Here is a 24,325-nt window from a genome sequence, read left to right as displayed (position 1 = left end):
TGAATCTGAGAGCTATTTCAAAGGGAAAAATCCAAATGACTCCATTCCTACTCACCAGGGTCTTTTTTTTTTTTTTTTTTTTTTGCTTTTTAGGGCCACACCTGCAGCATATGGAAGTCCCCAGGTTAGGGGTGGGGACTTCCATATGCTGCCAGCCACAGCCACAGCCACACAGGATCCGAGTCGCAACTGCGATCTATACCACAGCTCACAGCAATGCTGGATCCTTAACCCACTAAGCCAGGCCAGGGATGGAACCCGCATCCTCGTGGATCCTAGTCGGATTCATCTCCACTGCGCCACGACAGGAACTCCTCCCCAGGGTCTTCTGAAGAAAATCACAGTCCCACAGATTGGAACCTTTAATAAATTCAAGATCTCCAAGTTTGGAAAATACTCTCTCCTAGTCCCTACAAGTAGCTGTGTCAAATGCCTGCCTCTTTTCCTATGCTCATTTTCTCACAGCTTCCTTGCTCATCTTAGCAGAACTTGTATCCATATTCAGAGAAAAATAGAGATAGTAAAGTGAGAATTCCACCAACCTTTTCCCCTCTAGAGATGCACTTAGCTGCATCCTCATACCCCCCTCATCTCAGGAGATGAGACATCCATATTGCCTGCCTAAGGTTCACCTTTCCACTTTACTGTAAAGTCCAAGCACACAGGACCTAGCTCTATCTTGCACTGTATCCACTGTATGCTTTGCATTTAGTACAGTGCCTGGCACATTGCAGCTATTAACTATAACACATTGGTTCAACAAATATGACTCTGTATCTCCTACTTAGTGGCTTTATTTATGTCACATGTCTTCAAATACTTTCTCCTTCATTTCTAACTTCTTTTCTACTGATAGACACCTTCCCCTCTATACATATACACATGCTCAAGTATCTACCCTGATTAAAAGAAAAAAAAATATGGAGTTTCTGCTGTGGCACAGCATGTTAAGGACCTGGTGTTGCCACAGCTGTAGCATAGGTTGCAGCTGCTGCTCAGATTTGATCTCTGGCCCAGGAACTTCCATATGCCATGGGTACAGCCAAAAAAGAAAAAAAAAAAAAATCAAAAAACTTTTTTTTGATCCTTGCCTGTATTTAGCCATCACTCAATTTCTCTTTCCTTCACAGCTAAATTTCTAGGGTCATCTATTCTTGCTGTACACATTCTCTCCACCCCCCCCCACTTCTCAATCACTTTAGTTTTGGTCTCTGTAATTCCACTGGGATTATTCTCATCAAGGCCACTAATGATCTTCTTGTCACATTCAATGAACATCTCTTCAGTCTTCATCCTTTTGCCCTCTTTATGGCATTTGGCCCTGTTGACCCTTTCTTTATTGAAATTCTCTCCTCTTTTGGCTCCTGAGTCCTTCTTTCTTTTGACAAAGACTAAGACTTAATGGATATATTTTTTTAAGTGAATGAATGGCTTCATTTCTATCGATGTGGCTTCTCTTTCTCAGCCTTTTCTGACCTCTCCTTAAATGTTGGTATTCCCTAGGGTCATATCCTTAGCTACTTCTTATTCTCCACACCCTCATTGGTCAAGATAATCCACACCAACAGTTACAATAACTATTTATGTGCTACTCACCATAAACTCTACAGATATTCAATCTTGGTTTTTCTCCTGAGCTCTAAACTCACTTTTATAATTTCTCACTGGACACGTCCATTTGGACTTTTCATAGGTATTTACCACTTAGTCTAAAGACAAGAAGCTTTTTTTTAATCTTTATATCCCCAGCACTTAGCCATAATGCCTGGCATATGGTAAGTTGTGGAAGAAAAAGATGTGTCAAATATGTGGACTACCGCCAGCTATGTCAGGCTGAAGTCTTGCTTGACTGCTTCAAATCACACTGAATTTTCTCTTCCTGATATGAAGGTACTGATCCTAACCCTGGTAAAACTTCAGCTGAGCAGAAACATAGGGAATGTTCCATTCTGAGTATTTTTCCAAATAGTTTGAATTTACCCAATTAAGTGCGAAGTGTTTTCTTTCTCTTCCTCCCTCCCTCTCTTCCTTCCTTTCTTCCTTTTTGTCTTTTTAGGGCCCCACCTGCAGCATATGGAGTTCCCAGGCTAGGGGTCTAATCGGAGCTGCAGCTGCCAGCCTACACCACAGTCACAGCAATGCCAGATCTGAGCCACGTCTGTGACCTACACCACAGCGCACGGCAACACCAGATTCTCTAACCCACTTAGTGAGACCAGGGATAGAACCTGCATCCTCATGGATACTAGCCAGATTTGTTTCTGCTGAGCCACGATGGAACTCCCCAAAGTGTTTTCATTTTAACTGTTTTAAATAAGGATTGTTAAAAAATATGTTTTTAATTTCCTGTGGATTATATAGTGGAAAGATCACAACTAGGAGTCACTAAGACCCAGACTAGGCAGAGCTTCCGTGCCTGCTCGCTTGCACCTCTCACAAGCGTTCTATCTCTCACAAGTGTTGTATCTTAATAAATCTATTTCTTGCCTGAAAAAAAAGACCCAGACTGCCCTTATAAGATAGATCACTTTGTGAGGTTGAGTCTGTCACCTGAGAGTGAACGCTATACCTCCCTTCCTACCACACAGGGTAAAATAAGATAATGTAAGTGAAATGTTTTCTTTGTTTTGTTTTTTGTCTTTTTGTCTTTCTAGGGCTGCACCCGTGGCATATGGAGGTTCCCAGGCTAGGGGTCCAATCAGAGCTGTAGCCACTGGCCTATGCCACAGCCACAGCCACTCCAGATCCGAGTCTGCGATCTACACTGCAGCTCATGGCAACGCTAGATCCTTAACCCACTGAGCAAGGCCAGAGATAGAACCTGCAACCTCATGGTTCTAGGCTGTGTCACGACGGGAATCCTTTTTTTGTTTTGTTTTGTTTTCTAAATCTTAAAGTGTTTGACACATTTAAGATATTATTGGAGTTCCCTGGTGGCTCAACAGGTTAAGCAGTGTTGTCACTGCTGTGGCACAGGTTCGATTCCTGGCCTGGGAATGTCAGCCAGCTGTGAGTGCAGCCGCCCCCTCCCCTCCGCAAAAAAAAAAAAAAAAAAAAAAAAAGAGAGAGAGAGAGAGAGATACCACCATTTAGCCAGATTTTTGCTTACTCAGAGGAATGTGAACTTAATTTCCCAGGAAAACAGTGAGGACTGCAAAGTCTAGAACATATGTAGTTAATACTGTTTGCTCCTCCTCTAAATGGCCAAAAATGCTATAATTTTCAGCTGTCTGCTTTTTGTTTTCCTAGTCTTCACTCGCTATCTGTGTTAATTCTCATTGTTATCAGTGTTCTTGCTTATAAAAGCTCCTCTCTTCTTTTCAAATTTTTTTGGCCCCCTCTGGAACATGCAGACATTCCCCAGCCAGGGATCAAACCCTTGCCACAGCGACAACCCAAGCCAGTGCAGTGACAATGCCAGATACTTAACCCACTGAACCAGAAGTGGAAAAAAACTTTCCTGTTTTTTTTTTTTTTTTTGTCTTTTTTGTCTTTCCAGGGCCATACCTGCAGCATGTGGAGGTTCCCAGGCTACAGGTCAAATCAGAACCACAGCTGCTGGCCTATGCCAGAGCCACAGCCACACCATATCAGAGCCCTGTCTGCAACCTACACCACAGCTCACAGCAATGCCAGATCCCTGACCCACTTAGTGAGGCCAGGGATCAAACCTGCATTCTCATGGATACTAGTCAAATTTGTTTCCACTGCACCACAACGGAAACTTTTTTCCTGTTTTAATTTGCTACTAATCATATGCTATAGGTTCAAGGAAGATTAGTCAAAATTATAGATTAAGAGAAAACGAAAGATTTCCACATAAGTAAAGCAAATGAACATTATTGCATGTGACTGTTTATTGCTACCATTTCCCCCTTATCTCTTGGTTCTTGGATGTGTTTTGAATTTCTTCTTTCAGACAATATTTATTGAACAAAGTAGTACCAGATACTAAAGCATAATTCCTGCCCTCATGGAGTTAACAGTTTAGTAGGACAGCAGTTAATACAATCACAAATTACAATGAAGAGTAATTATCATGATCAGGGAGGTATGCGGTTCTATAGGGCTAAGGGACAGAGGGGTCTGACGTAGTTTAGGGAGTCATGATGGCTTCAGGTGATTTTCCAGCTGAAACCTGAAGGATGAATAGGAATTCATCAGGCAGGGGAAAGGTATGCATGGGAAGAGAGCTCCAGGTAGAGAGACAAGAAGTGGGAAAGTCTAGAGCACAGGAAGAGGTAGGAGAGGGAGAGAGAGAAGCCAGCAGTGATGTGTATTGCAGGAACTGAGAGAATCACAACACAGGTAGATCAGAATTCAAGGTAAGCTGGAGAGGTAAACAGGTAAGGAGTTGGTAGCAGAATTCGGGATTCAGAAGGTATTACTGTATTTGCATCTTCATGTATTTTCATTTATCTTATTTTTATTTATTTATTTTTGTCTTTTGTCTTTTTAGGGCCACACCCATGGCATATGGAGGTTCTTTTCCAGGCTAGGGGTCAAATTGAAGCTGTAGCCGCCAGCCTACATCACAGCCACAGCAACTCGGGATCCCAGCCTCACCTGCAATCTATGTCACAGCTCACGGCAACACTGGCTCCTTAACCCACTGAGCAAGGCCACGGATGGAACCCAAAACCTCAGGGTTCCTAGCTGGATTTGTTAACCACTGAGCTGTGGCAGGAATCCTACATTTCTTTTAAAAAGAACTTTTACTTTTCCTGTGATTTTGGTAGTGCCACCTACTATTGTCCCCCAATTGTGAAATAAGTAAATTGATAGAGCATACATGAGTAGAATGTAGCAATTCATTATGAGGTTGAAGTATTACCTCATAAGCTTGTGTGGTAATTGTCAAAAAAAAAAAAAAAAAAAAGGCACAGGCTTGGGAACCACACAAGGGCCTCAGTCTGCTATTAATTAGCTTTCTATTTTGGGGACAGGTTATCTAACTTCTTTAAGCTTCAGTCTTTTTCATCAGCAAAAAGGATATAGTGACATTTAGTTCATAAAGGCCTCAGAGGATGAAATCAGATATTTACATAACATCTAGCAGAATGCACCCAACAAAGGCCAGCTCCTTGTGCTCTCCTCTTCTCTGAACTTGCAGTCCATTCTGTTCCATTGGCCCCTACACCCTGCTCCATAAACATTATCTCTCCTTTGCATTTTCTCAGCCTCTCTCCACTGGCTCCTTCCCCTCAGCCTACAATGTCCTCAAACTCCAAGCTAAAAATAGTCCCTTTTTCAATCCAGTTACCCATCCCCTTAAGCTACCTTCCCATTTTTCTTCATCCCTTTACCACTACACTACTTAAAAGAGCTATTAATATTTCCTGGAGTTCCTGTCGTGGCTCAGCAGTTAGTGAACCCAGCTAGCACCATGAGGATGCGGGTTCAATCTCCGGCCTTGCTCAGTGGGTTAAGGAACTGGCGTTGCTGTGAGCTGTGGTGTAGGTCACAGACGCAGCACAGATCCCGAGTTTCTGTGGCTGTGGTGTAGGTTCAGCAGCTTCAGCTCCGATTTGACCCCTAGCCTGGGAACTTCCATATGCCGTGGGTACGGCCTTAAAAAGACAAAAAGACAATAAATAAATAAATAATAAAAATAAGGAGTTGTTAATATTTCCCAATCCAAGTTGTATCAAAGACCCTCAGTTCTGGACCCAGGGCCAAGGCGGAGAAGTAAGAAAGGAGCTAAGGAGTTCCCATTTCGGCTCAGTGGGTTAAGATCCTGACATAGTGCCCTTGACGATATGGGTTTGATCCCTGGCTTTGCTTGGTGGGTTAAGGATCTGGCATTGCTGCAAGCTGAGGTGTAGGTCACAGATGGAGCTTGGATTTGGCGTTGCTGTGGCTGTATCGTAGGCTGGCAGCTGCAGCTCCAATTCGACCCCTAGCCGGGGAACTTCCATATGCTGCAGATGTGGCTATAAAAAGAAAAAGAAAAACCCTTAATGTCTCCGTACTGTCTACAGCAAAAGTCTGAAGTCTTGAGCAACTCCTTTAAGGCCTTCCATAATCTGGTCTTTTTCTTTCTTCACTTCTTTTTCAAACAACCTCTGCTCTAGATATACAGAATAAATCACCACTTCCTGAATATGCCCTTTTTTATCTTTATTTGCTGTATGGCTTGTGCTTATCTTCATTATCTGGGGAGCAATCCTTCCATACTCTGCCTAGTAAGTAGTTAAATCTATCCTCTAAGTCTTCCTCTTCAGCCCTTCTATCAGAAATAATCTTAAATCAACTGTATTCCAATACAAAAGAAAAAAGAAAATACAGATAAACAAAAACTATCCAAAATCTACCACCCAAAGATAACCCCCACTAAAAAAGGAAAAAAAAAAAAGAAATAATCAAAACTTCTCTTTACTGGGAGTTCCCTCCATGGCTCAGAAGTTAACGAATCTGGAATTCCTATTGTGGCGCAGTGGTTAACGAATCCGACTAGGAACCAAGAGGTTGTGGGTTCGATCCCTGCCCTTGCTCAGTGGGTTAACGATCCGGCGTTGCCGTGAGCTGTGGTGTAGGTTGCAGACGCGGCTCAGATCCAGCATTGCTGTGGCTCTGGCGTAGGCCGGTGGCCACAGCTCCAATTCGACCCCTAGCCTGGGAACCTCCATATGCCGTGGGAGTGGCCCAAAGAAATAGCAAAAAGACAAAAAAAAAAAAAAAGAAGTTAACGAATCTGACTAGGATCCATGAAGTTGAGAGTTCAATCCCTGGCCTTGCTCAGTGGGTCAAGGATCTGGCAGTGAGCTGTGGTGTAGGTCGCAGACAGAGTTCAGATCCCATGTTGCTGTTGGCTGTAGGGTAGGCCGGCAGGTGCAGCTCTGATTTGACCCCTAGCCTGGGAACTTCCATACACCTCAGGTGCGCCCCCCACAAATTCTCTTTATTGTCATAATTCTTTAAACTTCTATTAAAGCTAATCTGACATAATCTGACCTGTATTACAGCTATGTGTGCTTACATTTATCTCCCTGACCAGGCTGTAAGATTCTTGACGGTAAATAATTTTGCCTTATTCACAAACTGTGACTTACCTTCATTTTTGTATCCCATTAGCAGCTACAAAGTAGTGGTATAATGATGTGCTGACACCTGCTGGTCATATCTGGTTCAGCAGTCCTTACCCCAGCATCTTCCTCTCTATAGTATTAAGGGTGGAGACACCCTTACCCAGCCAGGCCCTAGAAGCATATGCTCCTGGTAATGTTGCCCCACAGCAGCATCCATTCCTACAGATTCCAGGGACACACTCAGACCTGCTGATGTCTAATTTGCCTTTAGAGTCACTGCTCTCAGTCCAATCTTCAGAGCTTTCCCCTCTGACTCCCCCACCCCAGCAATTTGTACTTCACGTTTCCCTTGAACCATAGAAATGTAAGAAAAGATCACAAGGAACTGGGCAGAAGGATAGAAAGAGGCAGACAGACAGTTTGGGAGCAGGGGATGTACAGTCCTTTCTTTTCACCTCAAAGAATTGAGACTGTTTCCTACAGAGAACCATTCCTTTTGACTTTTGTCTTAATTCCAGGAGGCTCTCATTCACAGACCTTTTTGGTGACAGTGTGATGAACCGGAGGTTGAGCACAGAGTAGGTAGGCGGGGTTTGGGGGTGGGGCCAGGCCAAAGAGCCTCTCACTTAGGAGCTTCTCCATTCTGTCAGCTCTCCCGGAACATCCAAGGCAAGACTGGCACCCAGGGCGCGGCAGGTGAGGGATCAGCAATGACAGAAGGGTAGGCTTTAGGGGTGATGGTGGCAGGAGAATCCCAGCTCTGCTGACCTGAGCTTCCCAAATTGTGAGACTCTCATTTGATAGAATTCTTGAGTCCCCAGTGGGGAGGTCCAGCTCAGTTTTCCCTGGGGCAAGGAAGCCTCAGAGAGAAAGACACGCTTTGGGATGGGTGGGGGCAGGGTGGAGGGATGGCAATGGAGATGGGTATGGGACACACTGCTGAGAGATGCAAGGCAATCTTAGGAGACATGGAGGTAGATGCCAGGGCCAGAGGGAGAGCATGGCCAGAGGATCACATGGCAGGATCCAGACAAGAGAAAAGGGGAGACTGAAACAGGGAGAGAGGGAGAGGACAGTGGAACAAATATGAGATGGCACTGGGGGCAGAGGAGAGCTGGGTAACAGGAAGGCCAAGGAGGAAGGAAGGCTCACATGGAGCAATCTCCTCTTCCGGCTGTAAAGCGCGCTCCAGAAAGCCCCAGCAAAACCGGGAGCGAAGTGGGGCACCAGGTTCCCACCAGACTGATTCAGCTGGAGGAGAATCCCCCCAGTTACCCACCTCCCCTGCTTCTTCATACTCCCATTTCAGTTGGGGGAGAGGGTGAGGCTGCTCCTCACTGCGGTCACAGCCACATCCTGCAGAGCAGGGGAGGGGGAAGTAAGAAGCAAAACAAGCAGAACCACCACAGGCAAAGACCATGGGGAGCATGCCCTGGATACATACAGCTGACGTGCCACCAGGGTGTCCTCAGCTCAGGCCCAGCAGAGGCCCAACACCTCTAGGACTCTGCATTTCTCAGGCTTCCTCAGTGTGCTTCAACCTTACTGAGAGCATTCCAAGGAAGGAGGCTGTCTTTGGATTATTTGGCCCACTTGGTAAAAGCCCACTTTTATCATTTGCTAGTGACTTTAGCCAAGTTGCTTAATTTCTCTTAGTTTCATTTTTCTCATTGCAAACTAGGGACACCTCCCTTACAACAGGCTGGGAAGACAGAAATAATTCACATAAAGCGCTTGGCACATAGTAGGTTCTCAATAAATATTAAGTTTTTTTTTTTTTTTTTTTTTTTGTCTTTTTGTCTTTTTAGGGCTATACCCGCAGCATATGGAGGTTCCCAGGCTAGAGGTCTAATCAGAGCTGCAGCCACCGCCCCATGCCAGAGCCACAGCAACGCAGGAACTGAGCCACATCTGTGACCTACACCATAGCTCCCGGCAACAATGGATCCTAACTCACTGAGCAAGGCCAGGGATCGGAACTGCAACCTCAAGGTTCCTAGTTAGACTTGTTTCCGCTACGCCACAGCGGGAGCTCCTAGTTATTATTTTTATCAGGACTCCCAGGACCCCTATATTTCTCACTTCTTTAAAGGTAGGACAGCACACTCCCTGACATGGGCTTTTGGAGTCTGAAAATCAGTTGTGTTTGACCTTGGGTAAATTACTTAATGTAAGCCTCAGTTTGCTCAGCTGTAAAACAAGGAGAGTAATACCTGCACCTCACAGAAGTACAGTACCCAGTGTGTGTCCAAAAATGGCAGCTATGAGAACTACCTGCCAGGTAAGCTTCACCTTCTCCACTGTAGTAGCAACAGCCTACTTCCCTTGGGGTCTTAACTGGTGGTGGGCTAGCCTCCTGCGTGCCCTCATTCCTCCAGCCAAAGCTGTTACTGCTCCTCAGGCTATTTTAAAGATCAAGATTTCCTACAGAACTAAAGGAAAAAAATGGGAAGAAAGCACAGAGGGCTGAAGGGGCCCAGGGGGAAAGATGACAAACAAAGATGATGATGAGCTAGAAACCAAAGAGACAGAAAGGGGAAAAGCCATTTCTCTCTTTCTAAGGAAACCTGCGGCCTTTCTTCTAATGACTGACCACATGCCCGCACCCCCACCCCCACCCCCAGGAACCATGGAGTCCTTCAGCTCAAAGAGTCTGGCGCTGCAAGCGGAGAAGAAGCTACTGAGTAAGATGGCAGGTCGGTCTGTGGTTCACCTCTTCATCGATGAGACGAGCAGCGAAGTGCTAGATGAGCTCTACCGTGTGTCCAAAGAGTACACACACAGCAGGCCCCAGGCCCAGAGGGTAATCAAGGACCTGATCAAGGTGGCCATCAAGGTGGCTGTGCTGCACCGAAGTGGCTGCTTTAGCCCCAGCGAGCTGGCCTTGGCTACCCGCTTTCGCCAAAAGCTGCGGCAGGGCGCCATGACGGTGCTCAGCTTTAGCGAGGTGGACTTCACCTTCGAGGCTGCTGTGCTGGCCAGCCTGCTGACCGAGTGCCGGGATATGCTGCTGGAGCTGGTGGCACAGCACCTCACACCCAAGTCACACGGCCGCATCCGCCATGTGTTTGATCACTTCTCCGACCTGGGCCTGCTCACGGCGCTCTATGGGCCTGACTTCACCTCGCGCCTTGGCAAGATCTGTGATGGGCTCAGGAAGCTGCTGGATGAGGGGAAACTCTGAGGGCCCTGAACCCAGCACATTCCTTCTTGGCGAAATGGCTGACTGAGAAAACAACAGATAACGGGCTTTCTAACCCTACTCATCCGCACTAATGCCTTTCAGTCCTCAGGCTTCAGTCTTTCCCAAGAGTGCTTTTGACTCTGAGACCACCCCACCCCCAAACTGCTGGTGGAGAAGAAGCAATGCCGAGGGTTGAAGCCTCTCTCCCACTCCAGCCCCAAGACAGGAAACAGAGCTGCCTGAAAAAGACGAAGTGAAACTTGGATCTCTATTTTTCCCATAAGAGACGTTTCAAACAGGGAAGCCCCCTCCCCTCAGAACCAGGGGAAGAAGCCATAGCCCATCGAACTCCTCTGGGGACACTAAAGACAGGGGGCAGGGAGTGGGGGAAGGGGGCCCTTAGAGACATCCTAGACCTTCAGCTCTAGGCAGAGCCTGGACAGATACCAGGGGCTCTGCTCTAGAGGGCAGGAAGAAGGGCTAGGGCAGGGGAGAGTCTCACAGAGGAAATAAAACTATTCAAACATGCACAGGGCTCAATGTTTAATCTCTCCAGCTTCTTATATCTTTTGATCATCACAGAGGAAAGAGGTATATAAACATCACTCATCTCACCTCTCACCATTTCCATACAGGAGACTGAGGCATATTTCCAGTACCACTGGGGTTCCCTTGCCTACTTCTTCTGTTCAAGAAACTCAAAAAAACTGTACTGCAGATCAGTGCTACAAATTTCAAATAAATATGCAGTGAGGAGCAAGGCATAGATCAACAGGCTCTGGTAAGGAGGGGGCATAACAAAGAGACTCCCACAACAAAAAGACTCCCACAGCTGTCCTCCTCTTCAAACTCCAGGGCAATTCTTCTTCCAGCCCTTAGCCTCACACAGGTTGAACAGAGGAGCAGATTAGAAGGGTGAACTGGTGGCATGGAGAGTCCCAGACCCTACATCACTGGCTTGTTCTCTGAGCAAGAGTCGTGAAAAAGTTACATGAACCTGGTTAGTCAAGACCGAGCCAAAATTCTTTCCTTTGCAATTGGGGGAAAGGCCGGCACAGTGTGCCATTCCCTGCAGTGGGGCTGGATCACTGACTGCCCTTTCTCAATAATACCGTTGGCTAAGAAGGCTGGGCAGGGGAGCCAACAGTCATCAGCTAACTCCCTGTTCCTGGGTTCTCCTCACCCCAGGGCTATAGAAATCTTATTTTTTGGCTAAGAGTGGGAAAGAGTAAGATACAGCAAATAAATATTACTTCAGTATAGCACCAAATAAATTAGGTAATATCATTGGAGGGGGGAGGAAGTTGGGGGCTGGAGGAGTCCCTGCCTCCCTGCTCTAAGGCCAAGGAATGGTGAGAGGGATGGGAAAGGCAGCAAGGATGTTAAGAGCCTTTTGAATTTAAAGGACAACTCTAGATTCAGCCCAAGAAATGAGAAGGGGTCTCTTTCCCACCCCCTACCCTTGCCAGTAGAACTGCTCCAGGCTAAGGAACTCCTAATGGACAAGGAGGCTGGGAAGATGGCAGGAGGAAGGGAGGTGGGCTGGGAAGCTGTGTTCTTGAGCCTCACCTCAGGCTCCTCTCTCCCTCTTCAACATCTTGCTTCTCTCAGTCAGTTCTGGGGACGTCAGAGTTTGAAGATTTCATCCTCCTGGTCTCGAAGGGTCCGGGTCCGAGAGGTCCGGGTCAGTGGCACAGGACCTAGGACTGCTCGTTGCTGCATCCGAGGAGAGCTCAGGTGAAGACCTGAATCCTCCCCAGGTACCCTGCAGGTAGGAAAAGGGCGAACAAGTGACAGATCAAGAGCCTGAGTTGGGGCCAAGTGAAGAGGTACATGGAAAGCCGTCCTCCTCTCCTAATATACTTCAGCTGGTTGCTCTCAGATGGAGTCTCCATACCTTCTGGGTAAATCCTAACCGTCCTGGTCCTTCTCAGATCATTGGAGCAGTAAGAACAGTCAACTAGGAGTTCCCATTGTGGCTCAACAATAACAAATCAGACTAGTAACCATAAGGATATGGGTTCGATCCCTGGCCTTGCTCAGTGGGTTAAGGATCCAGTGTTACCATGAGATGTGGTATAGGTCACAGACATGGCTCAGATCTGGTGTGGCTGTGGCTGTGGCATAGACTCTGATTTCAGATCTGGTGTGGCTGTGGCTGTGGCATAGACTCTGATGTTCCTAGCCTGGGAACATCCTTTTGCCGCTGGTGTGGCCCTGAAAAGCAAAAAAAAAAAAAAAAAAACAAAAACCCCAAAAACAAAACAGTCAACTATCCCACTCCAAAGAAAACATAGAACCATTTCCCAGTGCCTCTACTCATTCCAGCAGCCACAGACTCTGTTCATTGTCTTGGGGCTACTTGAGGAAAAGGCTTCACCTGGCTCCTGCTGACACTGTGCTTACTTACTTTGTGTCTGGTCAGGTAAAGTTAGAGGAACAGAGAAGTCTATGGAGGGACTTAGATGGGACCATTCAAGACTCACCCACTTTCCCCCCTTTTCAGCTTCTGGGCAGCAGCCTTCTTTGACAAGCTGATCTGTGAATCAAGCTTCTTAAGGAAGTCAGAGGCAGAGAGGTCATGGATGGGAGTCGGGGGCTCCTGGCCAGGAGTGGGAAGGACTTCACCATTGGCTCGTCCCGGACCTGTTTCTTGTTTCTTCCTCTCAGCTGAGTGTGACCATACTTCATCCTTACTTGGCTGTACCTCTTCCTCTCCATCCTTCTCTTCCTCAGATTCCAAACCATTGAACAAGTCTCTGGGCTCTGTCAGAATGGGGATGTAGAGGGTTTTCTTCAGGAAGATGGAGTCATTAGTATAAAGTCGGTTTGCACGTTTAATCTGTTCCATCTTTAAAAAAATAAAATCACAATTAATGACAGTATAAACAATCTCTCTCTTTTTTTTCTCTTTTGGCCACCCTGAGGCATATGGAGTTCCCGGGCCAGGGATCAGATCCGAGCCACAGCTGTGACCTACACTGCAGCTGCAACACCGGAGTCTTCAACCCACTGTGTTGGGCTGGGGATCAAACCTGCATCCTGGCCCTGATGCCGCCAATCCCAGTGCACCACAGCAGGAACTCCAGCAATCAATCTAGCATCTCTACAGCATCTCATGCCTTTTATTTTTTTGGCTGTGCCCATAACATGTGGAAGTTCCTGGGCCAGGGATTGCACCAGTGCCACAGAATGACCTGAACCACTGCAGTGAAAACAGCAGATCCTTAACCCACTGTGCCACAAGGGAACTCCATCTCATGTCTTTGATTATTATTTTTATTTAAAAATTAAAAAAAATTTTTTATGGCCGCACCTGTGGCATATGAAAGTTCCTGGGCCAGGGATTGAATCTGAGCCACAGCTGTGGCAATACCAGATACTCTAACCTGCTGTGATGGGCCAGGGATCCAACCTGCACTTCTGAAGTAACCCAAGCCACTGCAGTTGGATACTTAACTTACTGCGCCACAGTGGGAACTCCCTCATTCCTTTTAAAGTGATTGTACAAAGTCTCATCTGACCCTCTAAGTACCGTAAATACAGTGGGCTGATGCTATCCTATTTGATTAATTAGCAGTTTTCGTACTTTTTGGTCTTGGGGGCCCCCTTCAGATTTTAGAAAGTATGGAGGGGTGTTCCCGTGGTGCAGTGGAAACAAATACAACTAGTATCCATGAGGATGCAGGTTTGATCCCTGGTGTCGCTCAGGAGGTTAAGGATCTGGCATTGCTGTGAGCTGTGGTGTAGGCCGGCAGCTGCATCTCTGATTTGACCCCTAGTCTGGGAACTTCCATATGCCTCTGATGTGGTCCTTAAAAAAAAAAAAAGTATGGAGAAGAAATGCTTTTATTTATTTTTGATGATCACAGCTATCTATATTTAATGTACTATAAATTAAAGCTAAAAAATTTAAAAACATTTGCTTTAAAAATAACAAACCTGGGAGTTCCCATCGTGGCGCAGCAGAAACGAATCTGACTAGGAACCATGAGGTTACGGGTTTGATTCCTGGCCTCCCTCAGTGGGTTAATGATCTGGCGTTGCTGTGAGCTGTGGTGTAGGTCGCAGATGCAGCTCAGATCTGGTGTAGTTGTGGCAAAGGTCGGCAGCTACAGCTCTAATTTGACCCCTAGCCTAGGAACCTCCATATGCCGTGGGTGCGGCCCTAAAAAAAATAATAATAAATAAATAAATAACAGTAACAAACCTATTACCTATTAACAAATATTTTAATAAAAAATCACTAATTTTCCAAACAAAAACAAAGAAATGTCGCCAGAAGAAAGGTACTATTTTACATTTTTATAAACCACTTTTATGTTGGACTTAATAGAAGACAACAGGATTCTCCTATCTGCCTCTACATTCAATCTGCTGCAGGATCACATGTCTCACAGCCTCTGGAAAATACAGTACTCTCATGAAAATGGAAAAGATATTTTTTATTTTATTTTACTTTGTCTTTTTGTCCTTTTAGGGCTGCATCCGAGGCACATGGAGGTTTCCAGGCTAAGGGTCTAATCGGAGCTGTAGCCGCTGGCCTACATCACAGCCACAGCAATGCCAGATCTGAGCTGCATCTGCAACCCACACCACAGCTCATGGCAACGCCGGATCCCCAACCCACTGAGCAAGGGCAGGGATCGAACCCGCAACCTCATGGTTCCTAGTCAGATTCATTTCCGCTGCGCCACAATGGGAACTCTGGAAAAGGTATTTTTCAAATTTTTTCTTTTTGTAGCCGCAGCTGCAGCACATGGATGTTCCTGGATTGGGACCTAATCAGAGCCACAGCTATACCACATTCACAGCAACGTCAGATCTGAGCCGTATCCTTAACCTATGTATCAGCTTGTGACAACACCAGACACTTAACCCACTGAGCAAGGCCAGGGATTGAACCCATATCCTTATGGACACTAGTCGGATTCTTAACCCACTGAGCCACAATGAAAACACCCAAGAATGGAGGAGATAAGTAATTACTATTACAATGAAAATAGTTTTGATCTAGTGGATCCTTAAAGAGTCTTAGGGACTCCTAGGGCTCCCTGGAACTCACTTTGAGAACTTCTGTTAAAGAAGGAACCGAGGCTCAAAGAGGTGAAGTTACTTACCTAGCAAGTTTTTGATAGAGCTAGAACTAGAATTCTGGGCCTTTTTACTCCTTCCGGTGAATTAATAACTTCACTGATCAAGCATGTATTTAGTACCTATTTATTCAACACTGAAAACAGTGACAGGCATCACCATCTAGGTATCTACCTGCCTCTCAAGGTAGAAATATCACTGTTACCTTGTCATCCTTAACTCTTTCCTTTCACTACTCATACCAAACAGGTCATCAAAAATGCTGCAAAAACCTCTCTCACATCTGGTCTCATCTTCACACTTAGTGCTACTAAATTAGAATATATTCTTAGTATTTCTCATCTGGGTATTATAAGATGTAACTGGTCTTCCTCTCTCCATTTGAACTCATCCTCCATTCCACTGATATCTTTCTAAAAAAATTAATCTGGGAGTTCCCTTCGTGGCTCAGTGGTTAACGAATCCGACTGGGAACCATGAGGTTGTGGGTTCAATCCCTGGCCTTGCTCAGGGGGTTAAGGACCCAGCGTTGCCGTGAGCTGTGGTATCGTTTGTCAAAGATTCAGCTCGGATCCCACGTTGCTGTGGCTCTGGTATAGGCTGCAGGCTACAGGTCCGATTAGACTCCTAGCCTAGGAACCTCCATATGTCATGAGTGCGGCCCTGGAAAAGACAAAAAGACCAAAAAAAAAAAAAAAAAAAAAAGCTCTGATAGTTCCTTGGTGGCTCAGCAGGTTGCTGTCACTGCTGTGGCTCAGGTCGCTGCCACGGTGCCCATTTGATCCATCACCCAAGAACTTTGGCATGCATGGGAGCGGCCAAAAATAAAGTTAAAAAAAAAAAACCAATAATTTAAAAGTTAATCTGATCAACCCACTACTCTGCTTCTAAACCTTCCATGGCTCCCCACTGGCTCAGAGATAAAATCCACATTAGCATTCAAGGGCATTCTTAATCTAGCCCTCATAGGAAGTCCAGCCACATCTCTCTTCTTTTGCCACCTATACATTTCACCATCCTGAACTTTACATTTTTACTCCAACATTTTATGATCTCTCACACTTTTGTGTCTTTATTTGCCGGGAACACTTCTCCACTATTCACTTCTCTGCCTGGAAAATTTCTCATCAACTATCTTTCCCTTTGTGTTATCTTCTCCCAATGCATACTGTAAATACACCTGTAATAATACCTACCCTATTACATTATTATTTGCCTCTTTGCATATTTGTCCTGCCCAAACTGGACAGGATTGGTGACTTGCTATCTCTGTCCCTAAGGTGCTCCTCAGCATCATGCAAACTTGGCACACAGCAGAGGCTCTCTAATGCTTTATGAGTAAATAAACTAGATCATAAAATGTAGAAACCACAGATATATTATATCAGTATTTTATTACCAGAGGCCACGCAGCCAGTTTTACCAAAACTTCATCCCATAATGGCACCAGTTTAGGAAATCATAATCCTTATATCTGTCAAATAAGAAAGCTGTTTCCATCCTAGGGCAAGACTACTATAATAAACTTGACTAATAAAATCTTATGCTATAATGAGTTTAAAAATAAAACCGATTGATCTGAACAATAAAAAAAATTGAAAGTGGCTTGCAGTTTTGTAATTTTACTCTGCCAAGTGTTTTGATGCTAGTCAGTGTATTTTGCTTAGATAATATCCTAGGGTCCCTTCTAGTTCCAAGATGACATGAATTTATCTGTGAACTTTCTGTCTCTTTTATTATTCCCTAGAAGTACCATATAAGGGCACAATTTTCCACATCCATTGAGCCAAGAGCTATAAAGGCCATTAGAATCTAGTCATTTTAATAGAGCAGGTCAAAGTGAGAATTTTAGAATGTGACGACCTCGTCTGAATCCTGGCTTTACTAATTAGATTAGTTGTATAGTCTATGGCAAGTTATCTAAAATTCAATCTCCTTATCTTTAAAAAAAATTTATTGAAGTATAATTAACTTACAATATTATACTAATTTCAGATGTACAACATAGTGATATTCCTTATTTTTAAATGGAAATAGTTATATATACCTCATAAAGTTTTATGGAGATAATATAAGAGCTTGGCACATACTAAGGGTTCCTTAAATGACAGATAGATAATAACTTAGGGTGATTTAGTTACCTAAGTTTTTTATTTAATGCATCTTCCTCATTTTACAAATGGTGAGGAAACTGAAGCCCCAGACAGGGGAAGTGATTGACTATTCAGTCACTCAGCTAGTAAGTAGCACAATGAGAACAGAACTTAGAACTACAGAGCTTTTCTGTACTCAGAAAGGGACAGGGCTGTAAGAAAACCTCAAAAATAATTGTTGATTCACTCGCAGCATGGCTCCCTCGGCCTTTGCTGGGATGAAAGAACTGCCCAGTACTTTCATATCTGCTTCCTTTGGTTAGGCCATCCCTCTACTTGAAATGTTCACTCTACTGTACTCCCAGTCTCCATGTATGGAAATCTGAGCCACACTTTCATTTACTCAAAAAACATCTATTAAGGAGTTCCCTTTGTGGCTCAGCGGTAATGAACCCGACCAGCATCCATGAGGATGAGGGTTTGATTCCTGGCCTTGCTCAATGGGTTAAAGAATCCGGTGTTGCTGTGAGCTGTGGTGTAGGCTGCAGACACGGCTTGGATCTGGCATTGCTGTGGCTGTGGCGTAAGCTGGCAGCCTTAGCTGGGATTTGACCCCTAGTCTGGGAACTTCCATATGCCGCAAGTGTGGCCCTTAAAAAAAAAAAAAAAACTGGGGAGTTCCGGTCGTGGCACAGAAGAAATGGATCCAACTAGGAACCATGAGGTTGCGGGTTTAATCTCTGGCCTCGTTCAGTGTGTCAGGGACCTGGCGTTGCTGCCGTGAACTGTGGTGTAGGTCGCAGATGCAGCTCGGATCCTGCGTTGCTGTGACTATGGCTGTGGCCAGCAGCTGTAGCTCCATTTTTTTTTTTTTTTTTTTTTTTTTTTGTCTTTTGTCGTTGTTGTTGCTATTTCTTGGGCCGCTCCCGCGGCATATGGAGGTTCCCAGGCTAGGGGTTGAATCGGAGCTGTAGCCACCGGCCTATGCCAGAGCCACAGCAACTCGGGATCCGAGCCACGTCTGCAACCTACACCACAGCTCACGGCAACGCTGGATCGTCAACCCACTGAGCAAGGGCAGGGACCGAACCCGCAACCTCATGGTTCCTAGTCGGATTCGTTAACCACTGCGCCACGACGGGAACTCCTGTAGCTCCAATTTGACCCCTAGCACAGGAACTTCCATATGCCGTGGGTGCGGCCCTAAAAAGCAAAAAAAAAAAAAAAAAAAAAAAAAAGCTATTAAGCTGGGGACTATGGGACTATGCCAATCTCTATTGAAATAAAATTGAGGGAGTTCCCGTCGTGGCGCAATGGTTAACGAATCCGACTAGGAACCATGAGGTTGCGGGTTCGGTCCCTGCCCTTGCTCAGTGGGTTAACGATCTGGCGTTGCCGTGAGCTGTGGTGTAGGTTGCAGACGCGGCTCGGATCCTGCGTTGCTGTGGCTCTGGCGTAGGCCGGTGGCTACAGCTCTGATTAGACCCCTAGCCTGGGAACCTCCATATGCCGCGGGAGCAGCCCAAAGAAATAGCAAAAAAAGATTAAAAAAAAAAAAAAAGAAATAAAATTGAAAAGAAATCATTCTGGCCCTTAAAAAAAGTATACAAGCTATTGGAAAGACAAAAACGTAAAAGGTGTAAACCACTGGATTACATAGGTTTATAGAGAGGAGCAAGAGAAGGGAATGCCTGTCTTTCAAGGCCCATTGTGATGACTCCCTTAAAATCTGCACTGTCCCCTTTGAGATAAAAATTAATCTTTCCTGGGAGTTCCCATCGAGGTGCAGTGGAAACAAATCCGACTAGGAACCATGAGGCTCAGATCTGGCATTGCTGTGGCTATGGTGAAGGCCGGGAGCCACAGCTCTGATTAGACCCCTAGCCTGGGAACCTCCACATGCCGTGGGGTATGGCCCTAAAAAGACAAAAAAAAAAAAAAAAAAAAATTAATCTTTCCTGATTTCCCACTCTTTGTTAACCCCTCTACAAACTCACCATATTCTGTCACCTACAATCATTATTTGTGTCCCTGTCCATTTCTCACTAGACTGTAAACTACATGAGGGCAGCAACTCTACATTTTATTTATGGTTCCATCTCCCAAGATGGTTACCACAGTGGTTTGAACATACCAAGCACAAAAACTGTGTGGCTACAGAAATATGGAAGAAAAACCCTCATCAACTTTTTTTTTTGGCCAAGGTGTGCAGCAACTTGATGTACCATCTCAGTTCCCAGACCAAGGATTGAACTTAGCCATAAATTTCATCATCTTTGGTGGTGAAAGCACCAAGTCCTAACCATTAGATCAACAGGGAACTCCTACCTTATCAACTTTAAAGCAATGTATTTTTACACCTACTAAATATACCCTGTCCATGACCTGAAATACTTGGCATAGGGAGTACCTATTTTGTGGGGGTTTTTTTGTTTGTTTGTTTGTTTTTTTTTTTGGTCTTTTGTGTTTCTAGGGCCGCACCTGCGGCATACGGAGGTTCCCAGGCTAGGGGTCTAATCGGAGCTGTAGCCACCGGCCTACGCCAGAGCCACAGCAATGCAGGATCTGAGCCGCATCTGCGACCTACACCACAGCTCACGACAAGCCAGATCCTTAACCCACTGAGCAAGGCCAGGGATGGAACCCGCAAACTCATAGTTCCTAGTTGGATTCGTTAACCACTGAGCCACGACAGGAACTCTGGGAGTACCTATTTTGTACCAACAAGGCTACCTTTCTGAAAAGGAGGCAGAGCACTGAAGAGGAAAAAAGAACAAGAGACAGGCACTTAAGGAACTTAGAACTAAAAACCAGCTCTTCATTATTTCCCATAAATGTTTCAACATTCTCATTTAAAACATTTCTATGTGGTTAATTGTAGGGGCTTTGGAGTTCCCTGGTGGCTCAGTGGGTTGAGGGTCTGGTGGCATCACTGCTGTGTCTCTGTTGTGGTGAGGGTTCAATACCTAGCCCAGGAACTTCCTGGCCAATCCCTGGCCAAAACAAAATAAAACAAAAGGGTATGGGCTTTGGAGTAAGATAGATTTGTTTGAATATTCACTCCAGCACTTACTAGTTATTTGACCTTGGTCAAATTGGTTAACCAATCTAAGTCTCAGTTTCTTCACCTATAAAAAGGGTATAATAATTGTATGCTTGATAGGGATGTGACGATCAGATGCGCTAATGGATGTAAAGTCTTTAGTATAGTGACTGGTATAATAAATAAGAGCTGCTCACCTCCACCGGGATATTGAGACAGGATTTGTCTCAACCAGACAGTGCAACACGAGATGGGACCCTTGTCAATTAATTTATCACAATTAACTAATTTAGACACAATTAGGAAAATTTCAGGTGAAGTTGCCCAGAGGGCCACTATATCCTCATGAGGAATAAATCTTTTCTGAGTGTCTGCGTCCCAATCCTGGAAGACTCACCGTCACCCCGTATTTGAGTGCTAGTCCAGCCAGGGTGTCTCCGGGCGCCAACTGATGCTCCAGGCGTCTTTCCCTCACCGGGGAGCAGGCAGACTGCACAAGGCTTCCATAAGAACGAGCCCGGCTCCCTTGAAGCAGTCCTGACCCCCCGAGGGGGGCCTGTCTAGAGGGAGAGGCCATCTCCTCACCCTGCGGACAACTGGAGTTGCAACTGCGGGAGGCCCGGCCAAGTGACCGATAGTGACAGGCCCGGGGTCTGGGAATGAAAATCTGGAGGATTCCTTTCCCTTTCTGTGTTCTCTCCTAAGTCTCTCCGCCTTCCCCCCACTAGGCGACCTCTGACTCCTGGCTTCCCCGCCTTCCAAGGCCTTTTCCCACAAACCTGTAACCTGACTGTTCAGTCCCTACCTGAGTTTCTCCTTAGTACCCCTCCGACTTTCGATCCCCCACAACTCGCGACATTGACCTCTGACCTTTGACCACTAGACACCCTCCTCTACACTACAGAGTTTGCCCCCAGGTCGGTCCGCCAGACCTCCCAGCCCCCAACCCCGATTCCGCGCGTCCCGGGCTTGGTCGCTAGGGTCGGGAACTAATCAGGCCCACTCCAGGTGGGCTGTGGCCTCAGGCGAAGGGCGTGATGACCGCGAGAATCTGTAGCACACTTTCCCCTGAGAGATCCTCAAAGGTACGCTCCGCATCAAATCAGTCACACTCTCAAACTCGGGATCCACAGCTAGGTTCCTCTTTCTCCAAACGCCTCTAATCTGCCAAGATGCAAGGGCCTGAATCGGGCAGGGCGGCAAGCTCTTTGAAAAAAGACTTCATTTCCCAAAAGGCTCCGCGCCGGCGGGGTCGCAGAGCACCATAGGAAATGCAGTCCCCTCTATGGGCTAGAGGCGGGTTTTCGGGATCGCGCGGCGCATGCGTGGAAGCGCATCCCGGAAGTAAGGGGGCCAACCGGAAAGAGACAGGAAAGAAAGGAGACGTCCCACTCTTGCTACGGTGGCCTGAAAGGAGTGGCGAACGCGGCGCGATAAAACTTATATTTCTGGGGCTCTCACAGTCGTGATGTCTTTCAAGAGGGAAGGGGACGATTGGAGTCAACTCAATGTGCTCAAAGTAAGCGCGAGAGGAGAGCATCTGGAGCAGCTTCAGTTGCCGTCTGAAGGCTGTGAGGGAGCTGTTTTGTTGCTGTGGCAACAACTCGGGGGAGGGGGGCGGAGGAAGCCAGACGATTGGAACTGGGCCGACACCCCTTCTTCAGCCCAGATCTCTACCCTTCTTGTGGCCTTTATTCCCTTTGAGTCCTCGTCCTTGTCATTTCCTTTTTGTTCCTCCCTCATATCCAGCTGACCCCGTCCTCATTTCTTCCCTTGTTCCCTGCAGAAACGGAGAGTCGGGGACCTGCTGGCGAGTTACATCCCAGAGGATGAGGCGTTGATGCTACGGGATGGACGGTGAGGACTAGGAGTGGATCAAGCCTGGGGGTTCTGCGGTTAGAGGCTCAACAAACTTTTGTTATTAAGCAGATTGGAAAGAACAAGGAATCTTTGGCGGGGAGTGAGTAACAGGGATGTTGGTGGTGGAGACTGGGAGACTTGGGATTTGGGCTTTGGAAAGGAGTTCTAGGCTGTGGTGGAACCTATGGCAGAGACTCCACTCCCCAGGAACCAATTATCTTCTCTCCTCCTCTCTAGCTTTGCTTGTGCCATCTGTCCTCACCGACCGGTACTGGACACCCTGGCCATGTTGACTGCCCACCGTGCAGGCAAGAAACATCTGTCCAGTAAGTTTGTGGGAAGACAGAGCATAGAGAATAAACCCTTAAAGGGTTTATTCACTCTGGGTGCCCTCCTTTTAATTCTCTTTCCCTTTCTCCTGAGGCCTGCAGCTTTTCTATGGCAAGAAGCACCCAGGAAAGGGCCTGGAGCCAAATCCAAGACAACAGAATGAATTGAGGAGAGAAGAGACCAAAGCAGAGGTAATCAGAGAGGGGAGGGTGTGTTCCAGGCTGCACACCTTAGGCTTGAAGGCTCTGGATTCTTTCTAGCTCTGAAGGTTCTGACTTTGTCTCCCATCTCCATGCCAGGCTCCTCTGTTAACCCAGACTCGACTTATTACCCAGAGTGCTCTGCACAGAGCTCCTCACTATAACAGTTGCTGCCGCCGAAAGAACAGGTCTGTGGGGTGGGTAATCCAGAAGTAGGGAGGAACAGGAGATCGATCGCTCTAAAGTACTGTTTTCCAAATTGGATTCTGAGGAATACTAGTGTTCTGGAAATGCTAACTTGAATTTCAGGAAAAAAGAATTTTGTTTGGGAAATAGGATTTTGTAATCCTGTTTGACGCATAGTAATATTACGAGTTCCCATCATGGCTCAGCGGTGAACAAACCCGACCAGCATCCATGAAGATGAGGGTTTGATCCCTGGCCTTGCTTGGTGGGTTAAGGATCCAGTGTTGCTGTGAGCTGTGGTGTAGGTTGCAGACACAGCTCGGATCCCATGTTACTGTGGCTGTGGTAAGGGCTGGCAGCTGTAGCTTGCATTCACCCCTAGCCTGGGAGCCTCCATATGCCACAGTGCAGCGCTAAAAAGACCAAAAAAAAGAATAGTAACAGTATATTTTCAGGGTTCTACACAGTCTTAAAAAAAAAAAAGCTGAAAAAACTAACTTAGGCTTTCCTTAAGTTCATTTGATTCCAAAATCCTTTTTATGCAGAACACCTGTTAATATCTTGAGGAATACAGTTTAGGAAGCACTGCTTTAAGGGGTTGGGAGTTACAGGAGATTTGGTCCTTTCCTTTACTGCTTTTACAGACTTTGATTCTTCTCTACCCAGACCAGAAGCCCCTCGTCCCTCTGTCTCTCGTTCCGCTTTTTCACCCCCAGAGGTTGAATCCCAAAGTGAGAGGATCAGTAGGGAACTTGAGCCTGCGGCTGCATCACAAACCAAGGAATCAGCCACTGTCTCATCCCCTGCACCTATGAGCCCCACAAGAAGACGGGCTCTGGATCATTATCTCACCCTTCGAAGGTGAGTGTACGGAATCACTTTCCTCAGATTGTCCCTTTTCTCTCTGGCTCTCCTTTTTTCAAACCTCAAATATTACTTATCCCTACTAGCTTTTGGGGGGGGCGGGAGGCCATGCCCACAGCATGCAGAAGTGTGCCACAGCAGTGACAATGCAGATCTATAAACTACCGAGCTACCAGGGAACTCCGCTACTAAATTCTTAACACATTTCCTTTCCTGATCGATTCTGTTTGTTCTGATATTTCCAGTTCTGGATGGATCCCAGATGGACAAGGTCGATGGATAAAAGATGAGAATGTTGAGTTTGATTCTGATGAAGAGGAACCCCCTGATCTCCCCTTGGACTGACACTCTTTCCCCATTCAGTTCACAAATAAACTATAGTGGGCGCTGGGAGCCTGACTTTCCTTGAGTCTGGTTCCTTGTCTCATTTCAGGATTTCAGGT

The 24,325-nt window shown here is 46.1% G+C and overlaps 3 protein-coding genes across 5 annotated transcripts; 2 read left to right on the top strand and 1 right to left on the bottom strand.

Moving 5' to 3' along the window:
- The first annotated feature begins 7,640 nt into the window (after positions 1–7,640).
- On the top strand, positions 7,641–10,740 carry TNFAIP8L2 (TNF alpha induced protein 8 like 2). 2 transcript variants are annotated; one of them, NM_001204370.1, is made up of 2 exons: positions 7,641–7,724; positions 9,653–10,740. In NM_001204370.1, exon 2 carries the CDS (start codon positions 9,658–9,660, stop codon positions 10,210–10,212), a length of 555 nt encoding a protein of 184 aa, NP_001191299.1. In that variant the 5' UTR covers positions 7,641–7,724; positions 9,653–9,657; the 3' UTR covers positions 10,213–10,740. The 2 variants fall into 2 exon arrangements, with proteins under 2 accessions (NP_001191299.1, XP_005663517.1); XM_005663460.4 differs by lacking the exon at positions 7,641–7,724 and adding an exon at positions 8,944–9,309.
- LYSMD1 (LysM domain containing 1) lies at positions 10,739–21,615 on the bottom strand. The gene is given in 3 exon segments (NM_001243501.1): positions 10,739–11,977; positions 12,699–13,063; positions 20,840–21,615. Coding segments are annotated over 3 exon segments (684 nt in total). The 5' UTR covers positions 21,020–21,615; the 3' UTR covers positions 10,739–11,838.
- Positions 21,616–21,813: 198 nt separating this feature from the next.
- SCNM1 (sodium channel modifier 1) lies at positions 21,814–24,286 on the top strand. 2 transcript variants are annotated; one of them, XR_014844232.1, is made up of 7 exons: positions 21,814–21,961; positions 22,229–22,299; positions 22,540–22,628; positions 22,726–22,823; positions 22,932–23,020; positions 23,663–23,879; positions 24,128–24,286. XR_014844232.1 is itself a non-coding variant. In XM_001929657.5 (7 exons), exons 1-7 carry the CDS (start codon positions 21,911–21,913, stop codon positions 24,225–24,227), a joined length of 693 nt encoding a protein of 230 aa, XP_001929692.1. In that variant the 5' UTR covers positions 21,814–21,910; the 3' UTR covers positions 24,228–24,286. The 2 variants fall into 2 exon arrangements, 1 of the variants encoding a protein (XP_001929692.1); XM_001929657.5 differs by having other exon boundaries at positions 23,685–23,879.
- Positions 24,287–24,325: the final 39 nt, after the last annotated feature.

Source organism: Sus scrofa, chromosome 4, assembly GCF_054392235.1.
Source record: "Sus scrofa isolate SSC_HxYL_T2T_F1_AM1 chromosome 4, Sscrofa_HxYL_maternal_Yorkshire_Landrace_v2.0, whole genome shotgun sequence".
In the NCBI taxonomy this organism is placed as follows: Eukaryota; Metazoa; Chordata; class Mammalia; order Artiodactyla; family Suidae; genus Sus; species Sus scrofa.
The sequence above is the reverse complement of the archived record's forward strand: the minus strand, read 5'-3'. Positions and strand labels throughout refer to the sequence as shown.